The sequence below is a fragment of the Pleurodeles waltl genome, chromosome 7 (genome assembly GCF_031143425.1).
Source record: "Pleurodeles waltl isolate 20211129_DDA chromosome 7, aPleWal1.hap1.20221129, whole genome shotgun sequence".
NCBI classification, from domain to species: domain Eukaryota; kingdom Metazoa; phylum Chordata; class Amphibia; order Caudata; family Salamandridae; genus Pleurodeles; species Pleurodeles waltl.
The window spans coordinates 803351950-803366960 of record NC_090446.1 but is presented as its reverse complement, the minus strand read 5'-3'; the positions used below and the strand labels follow the sequence as shown (position 1 = coordinate 803366960).

The 15011-nt window shown below is 39.8% G+C and overlaps 1 protein-coding gene across 1 annotated transcript in view; it reads left to right on the top strand.

Annotated features, from left to right (window-relative positions):
• Positions 1 to 13059, top strand: part of DOCK2 (dedicator of cytokinesis 2) — a 2133690-nt gene extending 2120631 nt beyond the window's left edge. The window contains exon 52 of the mRNA XM_069199340.1: positions 10333 to 13059. Within this exon, the coding sequence (XP_069055441.1) occupies positions 10333 to 10407 (75 nt within the window). The 3' untranslated portion in view covers positions 10408 to 13059. The remainder of the gene's footprint in view (positions 1 to 10332) is intronic.
• Positions 13060 to 15011: the final 1952 nt, after the last annotated feature.

The following is a 15011-nucleotide window of genomic DNA, read 5'->3' as shown; positions in this document are numbered from 1 at the left end:
GAATCCGCAGAGTGTAACTGAAATCCTTCCCGCCCCACAAACTGCCAGGAATAGTTCTTGTTGTAATGGTTATTTACCATTTGAATAGTTCAAAAGCATATACTAACATCACATTGCAGTGCTATTAAAAAGTATGGGGTGCCCATTTGTCAGCAAATGAGTTAACAACTTGGCATGTGGGACCCATACAAACTTAATAAACACAATCCATTTAGGTCAAAACAAAGTTCTGAGAAAACTGTTTGTGAAAATCAAGTAGTAAAATATTTGAAAGTATATAACACAACACAATGACATTTCTTTACAATTTTTCAGAAATAGAGAAAAGCCTAATGAAATGACACCAGAATAGAAAAAGGACATAGATTAAGGAGAATGGGAAACATGAATTGTTAAATGTTTCAAACAAAAAGCATCAAGCAGATGTAAAGCACAAAGTTACTCTTTGTTGCTGACTTTGACATAGAAGCGATAGCATTCCAACCGCAATGCAGTAGGGGTCAGATAGTCCAAATGGGTTTTCCTTGTCAACATTTTTGGCTTCAGACTCAGGGCCTAATTTATATGTTAGTTGAGATTGAAATCTAGTGCAAAGATGATGGCCTTCCCTCCCCGCCAACATAGCGGTTCCCCCGACAGATTTAAATTCACGTGAACCACAGGTTTAATCGTGGCAGAGACTACTCCATCTCCAACATAAATAAACCCCCTCCGAAGGACCTGTTGAGTAAGGCCAGTGGGAGGCAGATCTCTAATTCTGCCCACGTGATTTACATGGAAGGAATTAGAGGTCAGTTTTTACTGACCCTATCCGCCAGGAGAACACTGGCAGTAAGGGGCAGTAAAACTGCTAAATTCTTCCCCCATGGTGATGGCAGTATTTTCTTTTTTATTTTCAGAAATAAAATCCCACTTCAGAAATGTCTTTTTTTTTAAAAAAGAAAACAGTTTGGTGCAAGGCTCCATGTTGATGGAGGTCTGGACCACACTGCAAAAAGCACTAGCAGGAATCACAGTGGTTCCTGCCAATGCTTTAGAAGTGACCACCAGCTTGGCTTCTATTTTTAAATTAGACAGGCGGCACCTCCATCAGGGGAATAGAGTAATTTACTCTGTCATCCGGCAGGGAAATGGGCTGCCAGCTAAAATATAAGTTACACCCTAACGTGAGTTCAAATCTTCCACTTAAATTCGGATGTGTCATTGTTGAGCTCCTACAAAAGCCATTGCTTTTTGTACCAAACCCACAGAGTGGGAAAAAAAGCCAGATTTTGTGGCTACTAAGTGTGCTTCATTTGTCAGATGATTTGCTGCCTCACTCTGGTCCAGGGATTTACATTCTGGCCTATTCACTTTTCTGAAGGTCAAAAATCTCCAGCTGGGCAAGCTGGAAGCTGTTGCTGGGCAGCGCTCCATGATGCCGGATACCTTTACACAAGATCCCACTGAACCTGTTTTCCCTATGGAAAAAGCTTTGAGCAGAGCAAATGTGGTTTTGCTACTGTTTTGTGTGCAACTATTAAACAGCAATTCCTAGTGGGTCACACTTCAACCTACCTCATGAATATTAATGAGGTAGGTTGCAGTTTGTGACCCATTAAGACTGATGGCTATCACAGAAATGGTGGCCCGCACGGTTCAGTAGACATCACATCTGCAATTGCTTTTCAAAAAAAGCAATCTTATTTGCTTAATGCCATCTGTTTTCCTTAAAGGAACAAGATGCTTTTTAAAAAACTAAAGAAAATTGGACATTTAAGTTTCATTTTCTAAGAGCAGGCAGTGGTCGGTTGGACCAGGGCTGGGTCTAAGACAGTGCGAATGGTGTAGTTGGACATAGCCCTGTTTTTGGGACGGTGCTTTGCTTAGAAATAACACCCTGCTGCAGATTTTCTAGTGTGTCCACCAGGTTTTCAGGCAGCCACAACAATGTCAAGAGACCTTTGGTGATTAATGTTCCCCCTGGACAGAGATCCCGTTTTGTGTAGTGGTAGTACCACGCAAATCACCAAACTGTGTTTTATGTGGACCACCCAGTTGGTTACTGCTTTTGTCACAGCAATCTTTTTGTTACTTGCTGTTAATAAGTTACAACCTTAATATAAAATAGTCAGCTGAAGTGTCATCAAATAGCTACAGGCAAAGTGCATGATATAAGTTAGAAAGTTATGTTTTTCCCTGTCTTTCATTATCCTAATGTTGCACAAATGGGGTTCATTTGGGTAGAAATACATTCTTATTAGTAAAGCCAGCCACTGTGGTATGTTTCAATCCTGAGTTTGTGCTCCTCCAAATCAAACACTCTTAAAATATGCTGCCTGCTAGTTTTGGTGGCATGTAACTCCTACACCTTGTAATCCTCATTGTCTCATATAACTGATTCACATACATATGATTCATTGGCTCTGTATAATGTATGTGTGATGTAAAGTGCTCTGACACTCCACACTGGTATGAGTAGCGCTATAAAACAAATTGAATGTATGTATAAGAGGGGCTATGGAGAGATGAGGGATGTGGTGGTGAGGGAATTCTTGAAGAAAAAGTTTTGGGGTATGGAGATCCCACCAAAGATTGTTGCACTGGGCTCCACCAGCGCTAACCCTGGGGACCCCTTTCCATTTGCAAATGGGTTACCACCTCATTTAACTTGTCAGTAAAATATTAATGTTTTGCAACCAAAATTCAGTCTCTAAATATTAATACATCCCATTCAGTATTTCTAAATATTGAATCAGTATGCATTCGCAATTTCAAATTGCGTTTCAGTAATGTTTTATCAAATCACAATTTGGAATTCATACATACCAAAATACTTTTATGCAGTCACAAGCAAGCCGATTCTGTGAATCAGCCCCTTTGCTTCTACAAAATAGTTTTAAATATCTGGCCCCAAGTCTCTCTCCGAGTAGGTCTCCTGCAAGGTCCGGCCCCCTGTGGTCAGCTGGTGCCAATGGAGTCAAGAGTCTTTCTGATTTTTGTGTCCTAAAAGCAAATAAACAAATCGGCCCAACACTTTGTAGAGAATGTCCAGTCCCTCAGCACCACGAGGAGTGAGAAGTCACTGAATACTAGAGATAGTTCTTGTATCTTCTTCTAGCAGGGGCCATAAGTTTTCTATCTTCCAGCAGGGCCTTGTCCCTCAAGTGAATCCTTCCCAAGTCCAGGAACGTTCTTAGGAGGTGGTGTTAGTAGTCCACTCTCCAGTGACTTGAGAAATTCTACCACTTAATCCTAACTACTTTCCGTCAGTCTCCCCACCTCCTTTGGCAGCACTCCCATTTTGCCTTACTCAAAGATTACACAGGAGATCCAGTTTCAATATGGCAGAACCCATCCTCCACTAGACAGGCCTGTCTTCTGCTCCATAGGGGAGGGTGCCATTTTTTAACCCAGTGCCAGCCTGTGGGTGGAGACAAACTCTTAGTCTATCCTCATAAACCAGTTTTGGTCTTTTCTCCCTCTTCCCCGTGTTTGGTTTCAGCCTGGCTAGTGAAACAAAACTCAGGAGAAGGATGGATGTAAGGCTCCTTTGTATGTTCTGAGGCAGGTTCAATTTGAAGTGTAATCAGGACACAGCTCCTTCTCAACCATCCTGCCAGGAAGACTCACTTCCCTTTACACTCAGTCCCCTGCGACCATTATCTGGTCCCAAGGCACATCTTCCAGGAGGGAGGTGGGAGTGGTTCACTAATCCAAGAGGAACTGACCACTCACTGAAAGGCCCTAGAACTTTTAGGCAGGGGAATGCCAGCTTTCTAAATGCGACATTTACAAAGCAACAATTTAAAATCTGACTTTGCCATTAAAGAAGATTTTAGATTACAAGTAAAATGAGTACAAGAGGTATTTCTCTAGCTGTTTCCACACTTATTTTAGCGCTCACTAAATGTAATAAGGTAAACCAATGTTAGTTTATGGGAGGCTGGCTTTACCACATTGAAAATCGACTTTGGAGGTTTTTTGCTCCTAGGATGTGTAAAACATTAAACATGCATGTCCTACATTTTGAATACCATGCACCCTGCCCTATGAGCATGTAGGGTCTACTCTAGAGGTGACATATAAATATTAAAAAGGGAAGTTTAAGCCTGGGAAAAGGTTTATGTTTGAAGATCAATATGATAGTTTAAAACTGTACTGCAGGCCTTAGATGTTTTAAGGAGCTACTTCAGTGGGTGGTACAATATGTGCAGCAGCCCAGTAGTGGCATTCAATTTACAGGTAGTACCATATACTAGGAAAATCCAAGTAAATTAAATGTACCAATCATGTATATGTCAATGTTATCATTTTTAAAGGGAAGACAAACACGCTTTACCTCTGTTTAGCAGAGGTAAAGGGCACAGAGTCTTATGGCCAACAGAAAATACTGGTTCAGCAGCAGAAAGCAGAAATCTATTCACAAACAGCACTTTGCAATATATTTAGTATTATATACATAAAGTTTTACAAAATGGCATGCACAAACATAGGAGTGTAAATCTTCACTTTAACTTCTTCTATCTTTCTTGTAGGGAGCTCCTCAGACAGGTAGGTTTACTACCTTGCAGTAAATGTAGAGAGGATTTGGATTACTGATTGAACAATGGGGTGTACTTACTTACAGGGTAGGGTGTAGGGAAACGTAAAGTGGGTTAAGGAGGGGATTAAGGGGAACATACTGCCTCCAATAAAAGAGTAAGCCGGCTGCTATTTACAAAGTTCCTACAACCAATGAGGACCCAAAACAGTAGTAAATCTACTTCACCAAAGAGCTGGAGTACGTCCAGTATCACACAAGGCCAACCACTAGTACTACAACATAGAAAATAATCAAGGTAGGGACTTAAAATAAAACCTGATAGGAACTATTGTTCAATTAAATTAAATTATTTAAACTAGGTAAAATATAACTACATTTAATTTAATGTTAAAAAATATACATTTGTATTTTATATTAACATTTTTTAATAACTTTATTTGAACGTAAGAAATAATCAAACATTCTTTTTATAAATATATTTCAATTACTTTATACTAATTGTATACATCCCTTTTAATAATTATTAATACATAATAATAAACATATATTTTTACTGTAAGTGGGAATAGTTTTTTACATTTTAATTGAATATAATATATACAAATTAATCACATTTTGAATTTAAATAAAGTTATTAATGTCATGGCATTTTTTTCTACATTTAATAGATATAAAAATAATTTACAATAATGTTTAACACAGAAATATGTTTGCTAATTTGTTTCAGGTTTAATAAACGTTTTTTACTTTTCCCAACATTTTGCCATAGGGAGATGTTGGCTAATAATTAAATATTTTTATCTTAAATATTTTTGTAATTTTTTATATAGGTTTATTTTATATTTAGAATGAAATAGAAAGAAATCTTACAGCCCTGCTAACTTAATTTTGAATTCAATATTTATTTAATTATAGTATATTAAATTAAGTTATAAATATTTTTAAGGTTTATAAACAAACAAATTTGCAACTACAAAATGTTGCACTTAACGCCTATGGTGCCCAGGACGAGCTTGTCTCGCCATCGGCCACAGTTGCCCAGTGCCAATGTCAAGACCAGCTTGTCCTTCTATGGGCCCTCGGGGGCAGCGCTAGCGCTCCCCACAAGGGATAAGCACCCCCTTCCCCAGGGCAGACATGGAAGGGGAATCACTACCCCTTCCACCCCCACCCAACCTGAGCCCCGTGGCATCTGATAACGTCAGCGCGCGACATCATCAGAGGCTTCCCCCTCTGAGTTGGAAGCTCAGTTTCCAGTGTGGACCAGAGGAGAAATGCAAAAGCATTTCTCTTCTGATCATGTGGAGAGGACGAGAGAGGCATGAAAGAGGAGGAAAGGCCTTTCCTCTCCTTTCATGTCTCTCTCTGCATTTCTGCTGCTAATCGCAGTGTGATCAGGCAGCAGAAATGCCCACTAGACACAAGGGATTTTTTTTTAATTTTGAATGTTGTTTAATAGGGGTAGCGGCCTCTTGGGGAGGGGTCACTCCCCTGGAGGGAAAATTGTTTTTAGGGCATTTCTGCCCCCTTTGGTGGCAGATCGGCCTATTTTTATTAGGCCAATCTGCCCCCAAGGGGGGCAGAAACCACTAGACACCAGGGATATTTTTTTATGGCAGTTTCACGTGACAGGAGCGACCCCTTAGGCAAGGGTCGCTCCCCTGGGGGGGCAAATTTGTTTTAGGCTGTTAGGGGCAGATCGGCCTATTGTAGTTAGGCCGCTCTGCCCCCAGGGGAGGAAAAAACCCGTAGACACCAGGAATCTTTTTTTTTGTTTCTTTTATTTTTTATATGTGACAAGCAACCCCTTAGGCAAGGGTCACTCCCCTAGAGGGCAAATTGTCTTTAGGCCATTTCTGCCCTCCTTGGGGGCAGATCGGCCTATTTTTATTAGGCCGATCTGTCCCCAAGGGGGGCAGAAACCACTAGACACCAGGGATTTTTTTTTTTGCATCAATTTCACACAAGGAAAGTGACCCCTTAGGCAAGGGTCGTTCCCCTGGGGGGCAAATTTATTATAGGCCATTTCTGCTCCCCTTGGGGGCAGATCCGCTTATTTCTATTAGGCCGATCTGTCCCCAGGGGGGTAGAAACCACTTATGCACCAGAGATTGGTGTGTGTATATGTGTGTGTTTTGTTTTAGGAGGCAGCCCCTTGGGCAAGGGTCGCTCCCCATGGGGGCACATTACTATTGGCCATATCTGTGTCCCTTGGGGGAAGATCGGACTATTTTTTAAAGGCCCATCTGCCCCCATAGGGAGCAGAAAGCCCACCAGAGACCAAGGAAGATTTCTTTTTAAAAAAAAGAGGGTAGGAGTATGGCCATACCCCCACCCCAAATAAATGGGGCTAAGGTTGTTCTGCCCACTGGTGGGCAAATGGGGAAATTAGCCCCAATTCACCCCCGGGGGGACAGAAAACCTACTTGAAGCCAGGGAATTAAAAATAAAATTGTGGTGTGGTGGCTATCAACCAATTTGGCCAGCTGAAGAGGGTAACAGTCCTTCAGGCTTTGCCCACACACTAAAGGACCTTATCCCATGGCAAACAAGAGGATATTTGATTATTTTGGGTTTTGGTTTTACATGTGGGCCATGAGAGCTTGGCTAACACTCAAAATTGTCCCTCTTGGAATGGTGAGAGCTGCACTTTTTGGACTTTGGGATGCTGCTATGTAGAAAAATCCACAAGACCTAGACACATCTGAAAACTAAGCATCAGGGTGAGTCCAGGGTGGTGTGCTTCACAAGCACCCTGCACTATTTGCTTACCCACAATGCCCTGCAAACCTACAATTTTGCTGGAAATCACCTACACAAGTGAGGTATCATTTTTACCGTGTGACTAAGGGGAACATTGGGTGATACAACATTTTTCTCAGTACGGTGATCCCACACAGAAATGTGGGGAAAATTGTATTTTTTAGCTAAATGTGAGGTTTGCTGAGGATTCTGGGAAAGAAAACACTAGGGGATCCACGTAAGTCACACCTCTCTGGACTCCCTCCAGTGTCTAGTTTTCAGAAATGTCTGGGTTTTGTAGGTTGTCCTGTATGACTGCTGAGCCCAGGACCAAATACGCAGGTGCCGCACCGCAAAAACAGGTAGTTTTGTATTTGATGATTTTGCTGTGTCCACGTAATGTTTTGGGGCATTTCCTTTCGCGGGCACTAGGCATACCCACTTATGTGAGGTACCATTTTTATCGGGAGACGTGGGGGAACGCTGGATGTTTGTGGCTTCTCTCAGATTCCAGAACTTTCTGTCACCGAAATGTAAGGAAAAGGTGTTTTGTGGCCAAATATTGAGGTTTGCAAAGGATTCTGGGTAACAGAATCTGGTTAGAGCCCCACCAGTCACCCCATCTTGGATTCCCCTTGGTGTCTAGTTTTCAAAAATGCACAGGTTTGGTAGGTTTCCCTAGGTGCTGGCTGAGCTAAAGGCCAAAATCCACAGCGAGGCACTTTCCCAAAAAAAGTCAGTTTTCAATGTAAAAGTGTGATGTGACCATGTTGCGTTTCCTGCCGCGGACATTAGGCCTACCCACACAAGTGAGGTACCATTTTTATCAGGGGACTTGGGGGAACACAGAATAGCAGAACAAGTGTATAAAAAATACATCTATTTGAGAAATGCCCTGTAATTCACATGCTAGTATGGGCACCCCGGAATTCAGGGATGTGAAAAAACCACTGCTTCTCAACAACTTATCTTCTGCCCATTTTGGAAATACAAAGGCTTTCTTGATACCTATTTTTCACTCTTTATATTTCAGCAAATGAATTGCTGTAGACCCAGTATAGAATGAACACCCATTGCAAGGTGCAGCTCCTTGGAGAGAAATTGCTGTTTTTTCACCTCAAATACATTTTTGTTTCAGCTGTTATTTTCTGTAGGAAAACCTTGTAGGAGCTACACAAATGACCCATTGCTGGATTCAGAATTTTGTCTATTTTGAGAAATGTTTGGCTGTCTAGGATCCAGCACTGGTTTCACACCCATTTCTGTCACTAACTGGAAGGGGGCTTAAAGCACAAAATTTTTTAAAAATAGTAAAAATGGGGTATGTCCCAGTAAAATGCCAAAATTGTGTTGAAAAATGTGGTTATCTGATTCAAGTCTGCCTGTTTCCGAAAGCTCAGAAGATGGTGATTTTAGTACTGCAAACCCTTTGTTGATGCCATTTCCAGGGAAAAAAAAAACACAAGCCTTCTGTATTTTGGCTAATTTCTTGGTCTCCTTTAGGGGAACCCACAAAATCTGGGTACCTCTAGAATCCCTAGGATGTTGGAAAAACAGGATGCAAATTTGGCATGGGTAGCTAATGTGGACATAAAGTTATGAAGGCCTAAGCGCAAACTGCCCCATAGAGGCAAAAAAATGCCTGGCACCTGAGGGGGAAAATGTCTGGAAGCGAAGGGGTTAAAGTAAAGAAATTATATGTTGCTTCATGCATTAAATATTATTAAAGGTGATATGTTGCTTCATGCATTAATAAATATTAAAAGTGATGTATAGAATTAATTAGGAGTAGTTTAGGTATATTTTATCAAAACTGAAACCCACATTAATTTTTAAATATTGTTTTAAAGTAAAAAAAAAATTAAATTTTTGTAACACTTTTAAAATAATTTAATTTAATTTAACATTATTTCCTTTGGGGGTCTATTTTAAGTCATGCTTCCATTATTTTTTATGTGAGGATGTTGTAGTATAGTGGGTGCTCATATGTGGTGCTGGACTTACTACTGCTCTTTTAGGCAGTAGTAACTTACACTTATAAATTTGTCTCCATCCCATGTTTCAGGGTGTGGAGGCATGTAAGTTGAGGGTAGCTGTACACCTGTAAATTATGGATAGAATAAAAGAATAAAAGTAGTAAAATTTCTCAGAAGTGTAAGCGTTTAAGAACTCACAAGGGGAAGTTAACTTTGTGAATAGCACGTATCACATTTAAGCTTACATGACATATGTGCATTTTAGGTGCTAGCTGCAAGTTTCCTGTGGGGAAGATAGATAAAAAGAAGTTCCAATTGCACATCACATGTTTTGAAGTAGTAAAGAGCACATAATTCTGAGACAAGAGAAATAAGACATCAACAATGTGGGGGGCATGGGCACAACAAAAGTGATGTCCTTTATTACACCCTCCAAAGCCCTCAGGGAATGTCATTTTATGTTATCCTAGCTTCAGGCATTGTTATCTTTGCTATCAATTCATCTGACTACGTTTTAGAAATTATACATTATGTGCTCTGTGTGTTTACTTTCAACTTGAATCTTTATCCATGTTCGAAGTTTTACCACAGTAAGATTAATATAAGAATATAAGAATTAAAATCACATATAGGAAATAAAAGAGGCAAATAACTATTTTTGAGGTTTCCTTTCATATCACCACCTCAAAATTAATTTGAGTGGAAGGGCAATGGAGCAAGTGTGCGAGTCCAGATGTTCCACAGCGCATCCTACAGACATGCATGAGTTGTAGACTCTATTTTACAGTTCATAGACAAGTTCACCTGATAAATTGAATTGGAGTTAACTTCCATCATGTTGCCATTCACAGGTCATGATAATATGTGGACTGTCATTGTATTTACATGAGCAATATTTTCCCACGATGTGCCACCTTTCAAGCTGAGCTTTAGAGACAAAGAAGTCATATAATCAATCCTGGTGAATCTCAGGATAGCTCTTATAACTAACAAAAATCCACTAAGTAGAACAACTCTTAAATAATCAATCAATGCTGTTGCTGTTTCCATTCTGCCAACATTAAGTTGTCTACTGTTCTGTATTTACAGCTGTCTTCGAGAGCATCAGAAGACTTGAAACAACCTGACGAGCAGTCATTTGAACAGTTATCAATGAATCTGTGACTTTCCTCCACAAAATATCGACACATTTTTTCACCGGTTCCTGGAATATATATATTGTCGAGGACTGTTGCAGTATCCAGTTTGTCAGCGACCACACATTTGTTAATGTTGCTTGGTGTCATTTCAGCATCAAGAATATGCCACTGCTTTCGATGCACATGTATGTATTCATTCAAACCTGTATTTGAGAGCAAACGATCATAAATTGGCTGTGACCACCACTGAGCAGTAATAGTTACTGCCATTTATGTAGACTTGTGCTCTGCTTTACAAAACTCCTGCAGCATCTCTGGCACTCTTTTCAAACTCCACTCAGTGAACACATCCTCTCCCTTAGGACCTGTGACACCAAACTCTGATGCTATCTCCTCATCTGCATTGATTACCCATCTGTCTTTTGTTACTGCCGTTTGCTTACCCTTTTCTGCTGTAGCGCTGTATTTTCCCTGTGATCCAGCTAATTTCTAGATCTGTTTCCTTATGTATAATACGGTAACAACCATTCAATAGTATTACAAATTATGTATCTCCCTGCCGGCTTCGCCACCAGTTTAATTCAACTCTGTGATCATTTCCATTTTTAGGGAATTCCACCATGTGAGACAGTGCATGTCCCACCAGAATAATGCATTTATCTCTTCCCTTCAACAACTAGTGTCCCAAATATATTTTTTGTACAACAACATTGTTATGCTGCCACTAATGTACTACGGCCTTGTGTTGACTTTCATATACTCTATTACCTTCATTGCTTACACCTAAAAAGATGTGCTTCTTCCTTCACAAAATCAAGTTGCCTCATTATTACTACCCCTATCTGTTATTCATTATTTTCCTGCTAACCCATAGCCATTTTACTCCACTACCAACGCTCTCAGTTTTCATTTTCATTTTCTGCTACCCTTCTGGCAACTAGTTATTATTCTGGCCACTGGCTCTTGTCATTATCATGCTCACATCTGTGCACTTTAACTCTAGCATATTTTTTCTTCTTAAATGTCCTGCTATGGTACTCTAATGACAAAGGCAATGCACATGGAACACTCTCTGAACTGTCATTCACTGGGAGTCTCTATTATTGGAAATATGACAGATAATTGTTGTTTGATTAAATATCAAAACGCACTACTTTTATTTCACCCGAATAAAACGAAATAAAGATTGATTTGTATACCACAGACCACAAAAAAATCAATTTTAATAGTTCCTCAGATTTTAGGGGCTCATTATGAGTTTGGCGGTCCCACCATGGGACTGCCAAACTCACAGGGAGAATCCTACTGCCATGTTGGTGGTGTCCCCCTGTCTGCATTACAATGTTTCCATCAGGCTGACCGGCCATGGAAGCCCAACTTCCGGCATCCCATTGAGATCTATCCCAGCACCCCAGCACCCTAGGAAATCCACACTGTCTGCAGCGCAGACAGTGTGCATTCTGAGTGTGCTTGTTAGGGGGACACCTCCACTTCCCAAGCTCCTGTGGCCCTGTCGCTGGCTTTCCACCAGCCTTTTGATGGCAGGGTCCCTGCCTTAAAAAGGCTGGTGGAAAGTGGGACTGTAATCCACCAGGCTGAGTTCAGCGATGTTATGGCTGGTTACAAGCCATCCGCCGTGACCCCATCGGGATCTATGATCCTGGTGGGGACGCCGGTCTTTAGGCAGATCCAGCTGCCAAAGTTGTAATTGGGTGGTCCGACTGAATGGAGTATGGTAGTCTGACCGTCAACGTCAGTCTGGCGGTCCTCGGTCCACCACACTTGTAATGAGGCCCTTAGTCATTTTGTGCAACCTGATAACATTTTTTTATTATTATTCTTTAAAAAAACTGATTGAGCACTGCTAAATGTGTCCAATGTTCTGACCTGTGTGTTTCTGAAATGCCAACTTGTCCACAGATCTTTTTTAGTTGTACTAAATGTTGTTTCCTTTTTGTTGTATTTCTCTGCATTCATACCCGCTACCTAATAGATCTCCTCCTCAAATGCAACCATTTTGAAGGCAGTGGCTTTGCCTGTTCCCTCAATTTGTAAGGCCTCTGGCCAGGGACCATTTTATGTTTTCCATAACATCTTGGAGAATGTTAGAAATCCAAATACAATGTTTGCATTTCAGTGTTGCTGCATTTTCTGTTATATTATGTCGAGAATTTTAACTTGTCATACCTACTTTCTTCACAGTTTTATGCCAACATCGTGTGGTGTTAGGTCAAAGGAACACTTATAAATTTGGATGACTATCTAATAGGATGTGTGCCTGCTGTGGTTAACTCAGTGCCCGACAGTTTCCCATCGAAATCTAAAGTCATTTTTAATTAAACATCAAAATGCAATTGCTAATGATGTGCCTTGTGAAACTCTAAAGTGTAACCCTTTTTTCAGCAAATAATGTACTTAAGTAGCAAATGAATACAAACATGTTCTATCCCATATAGTGGTACAGCCTAGAGGTTTATATTGTCATTTAGCACATAGTGAGAATTCTTATTTGCAACACCTCTCTAAACCATGGCCATGCTGATGATTGTTCATGAAAGAATAACTTGTAATTGTGTTATTTTTTGTCTTAACATTTTTATATATTTGCAGGGGTGGGTGGGCACTAAAATATTTTATCAAACATAATGTTTAATTTAAATAAAGAATAATTTTAACATATTTAACTTTCTGCTTTAGCGTCATGATTCGAAACTCTACTTTATGGTTTGAAATTGCAAAAACCCTGTATCAAAAGAAATAATCCTGACATTTTCTAGAATCGTGTTAGTTACAGATAACCTATAGAGTTTTTATAAATATTAAAATGGTTAGATTAGTCAAGAAACCAAATTGATTGATGTGACTATGAACAACAGTTAGCCACACAACCTTCTGACAGCTAGTCACAGCCTGTTTTTTATTTTTTGTTTTTTTTAAACATTTAAACACAATAAATTTTAATATGATTACTTTTTTGCCGTGGACTATAATTGAAATAGCAATAGTCACTGATGAGATGGCATTACCTGGGAGCCAATAAACATATCAGTGTTCACTCTTTTGTTGTGCCTCTATTTCCAAATCCTCCCAAGCAATAGTTTGCTATAAAAGACCTGCCCTCCACTAATCATTCAAGGGACAGCATTTTCTAACAGAAAAGGTTCATTACATTCATCCATGATAAATGCAATTGCCACAGGATTGACTTGAGAACCACTCCCAGCACTCCTGCAGACTCCCTGAAAATGTCCCAGTTGAAGGCATTTATTACATGTTTTTCCCAAAGCCGGAGATGAGATATAAATATTAACATGTGTTTTAGAACCACATCTAAAGCAATATCCATCATTCTTTTTTGTGTAAATCTACTATTTTTATCTTTACCGTGTACAACATTCACTGTTTGGAAAACATGCACAGAGCTTAATGCATGCAAAACAGGTTTGGCTGCATTACATTTGCTAGAAATACCCCAATGTTCTTTGGCTTTAGCAGTATCTAATACTTCACTTAAAGTGGGATGATGTAAGCTAAGTAAGCATTCTTGGATCTCCTAGAATGGCAACCAAAAATGAATTGATCCCTAATGACAGTGTCTTAAGTAACTCCAAAATTATATTTTGCAGCAAGAATCCTGAGAGCAGACACAGACTCTTCACTAGACTCTTCCTGTATTTGCTTTCTGTCATTAAAATTGAATCTTTCAAGCAGCACACTTGGTTCCTCTGTAAATTTATTTCTAAGTCTTGCAATGGCTTTCAAGTATTAATACCATCCATCACCATCTCACAGGGGTGTTAGAGCAGGTAAATGGTCATAGATTTGTTGACCTTAAGAGCCTAAATTGCTGTAAAGTATGGCTTTCTTTCTTTTTGGGGTAAACTTTTTAGCATCAATAACCACGAAAAAAATGTCAAAGCTGTTGGTCCATGTTTCCCATGAAAGTAGATGTTTTCCTGGAATGTGGAGTAAAGGTTGAATATACACAAACTGCTGAATGTTACCCAACAAAATTGCAGTAAATAATAAAAAACATTTGTCATTAATAGTTTAAAGTGAAGTCTTTACCATTCCATTCTCCCCAATCTGAAACACAGTGGCAGCGTTAGAACAATCTTTAATTACTGTGATATTTAAATCAATACTTTTACTGTTAATCCAAAACTCCTCAGTGTTACCGCAATCTGTGTTTTTGAAGAAATAGATCAGATTTCCATTGTGAGCATTATACCTGAAAGTGCCCAAAACAAGGCTTGTAAATTGCACTCCAAGCCCTACTCGATCAATTTAATCCTTTTTCGGTCGAGTCTAGGCAGCACGCATGTGCTGTCTTGGAGGACCTGTTGTACTGAATAAAGGACTTTGTCCCTGCCTGCTGCTTACTACAGATTGACTGAAGCGTTAATATTCTTAGTTGCCTCCTGACAGGTTTGTAAAACCAATACCTCCCTCACTTCTGTTCTTGACGAGGAGCACCGGCCAAATACAGAGTCCTCACACTTTCAATTGCTTATCAGTAGTTTTCAAGAACTCACTTTTTGTTTCCTGCCTTGGCTCGTGTTGTTTCTCATTTATCGAGCTGCTTTTGGAACTCCACCATGGAACACTTCATGAATTTGCATGTATTGT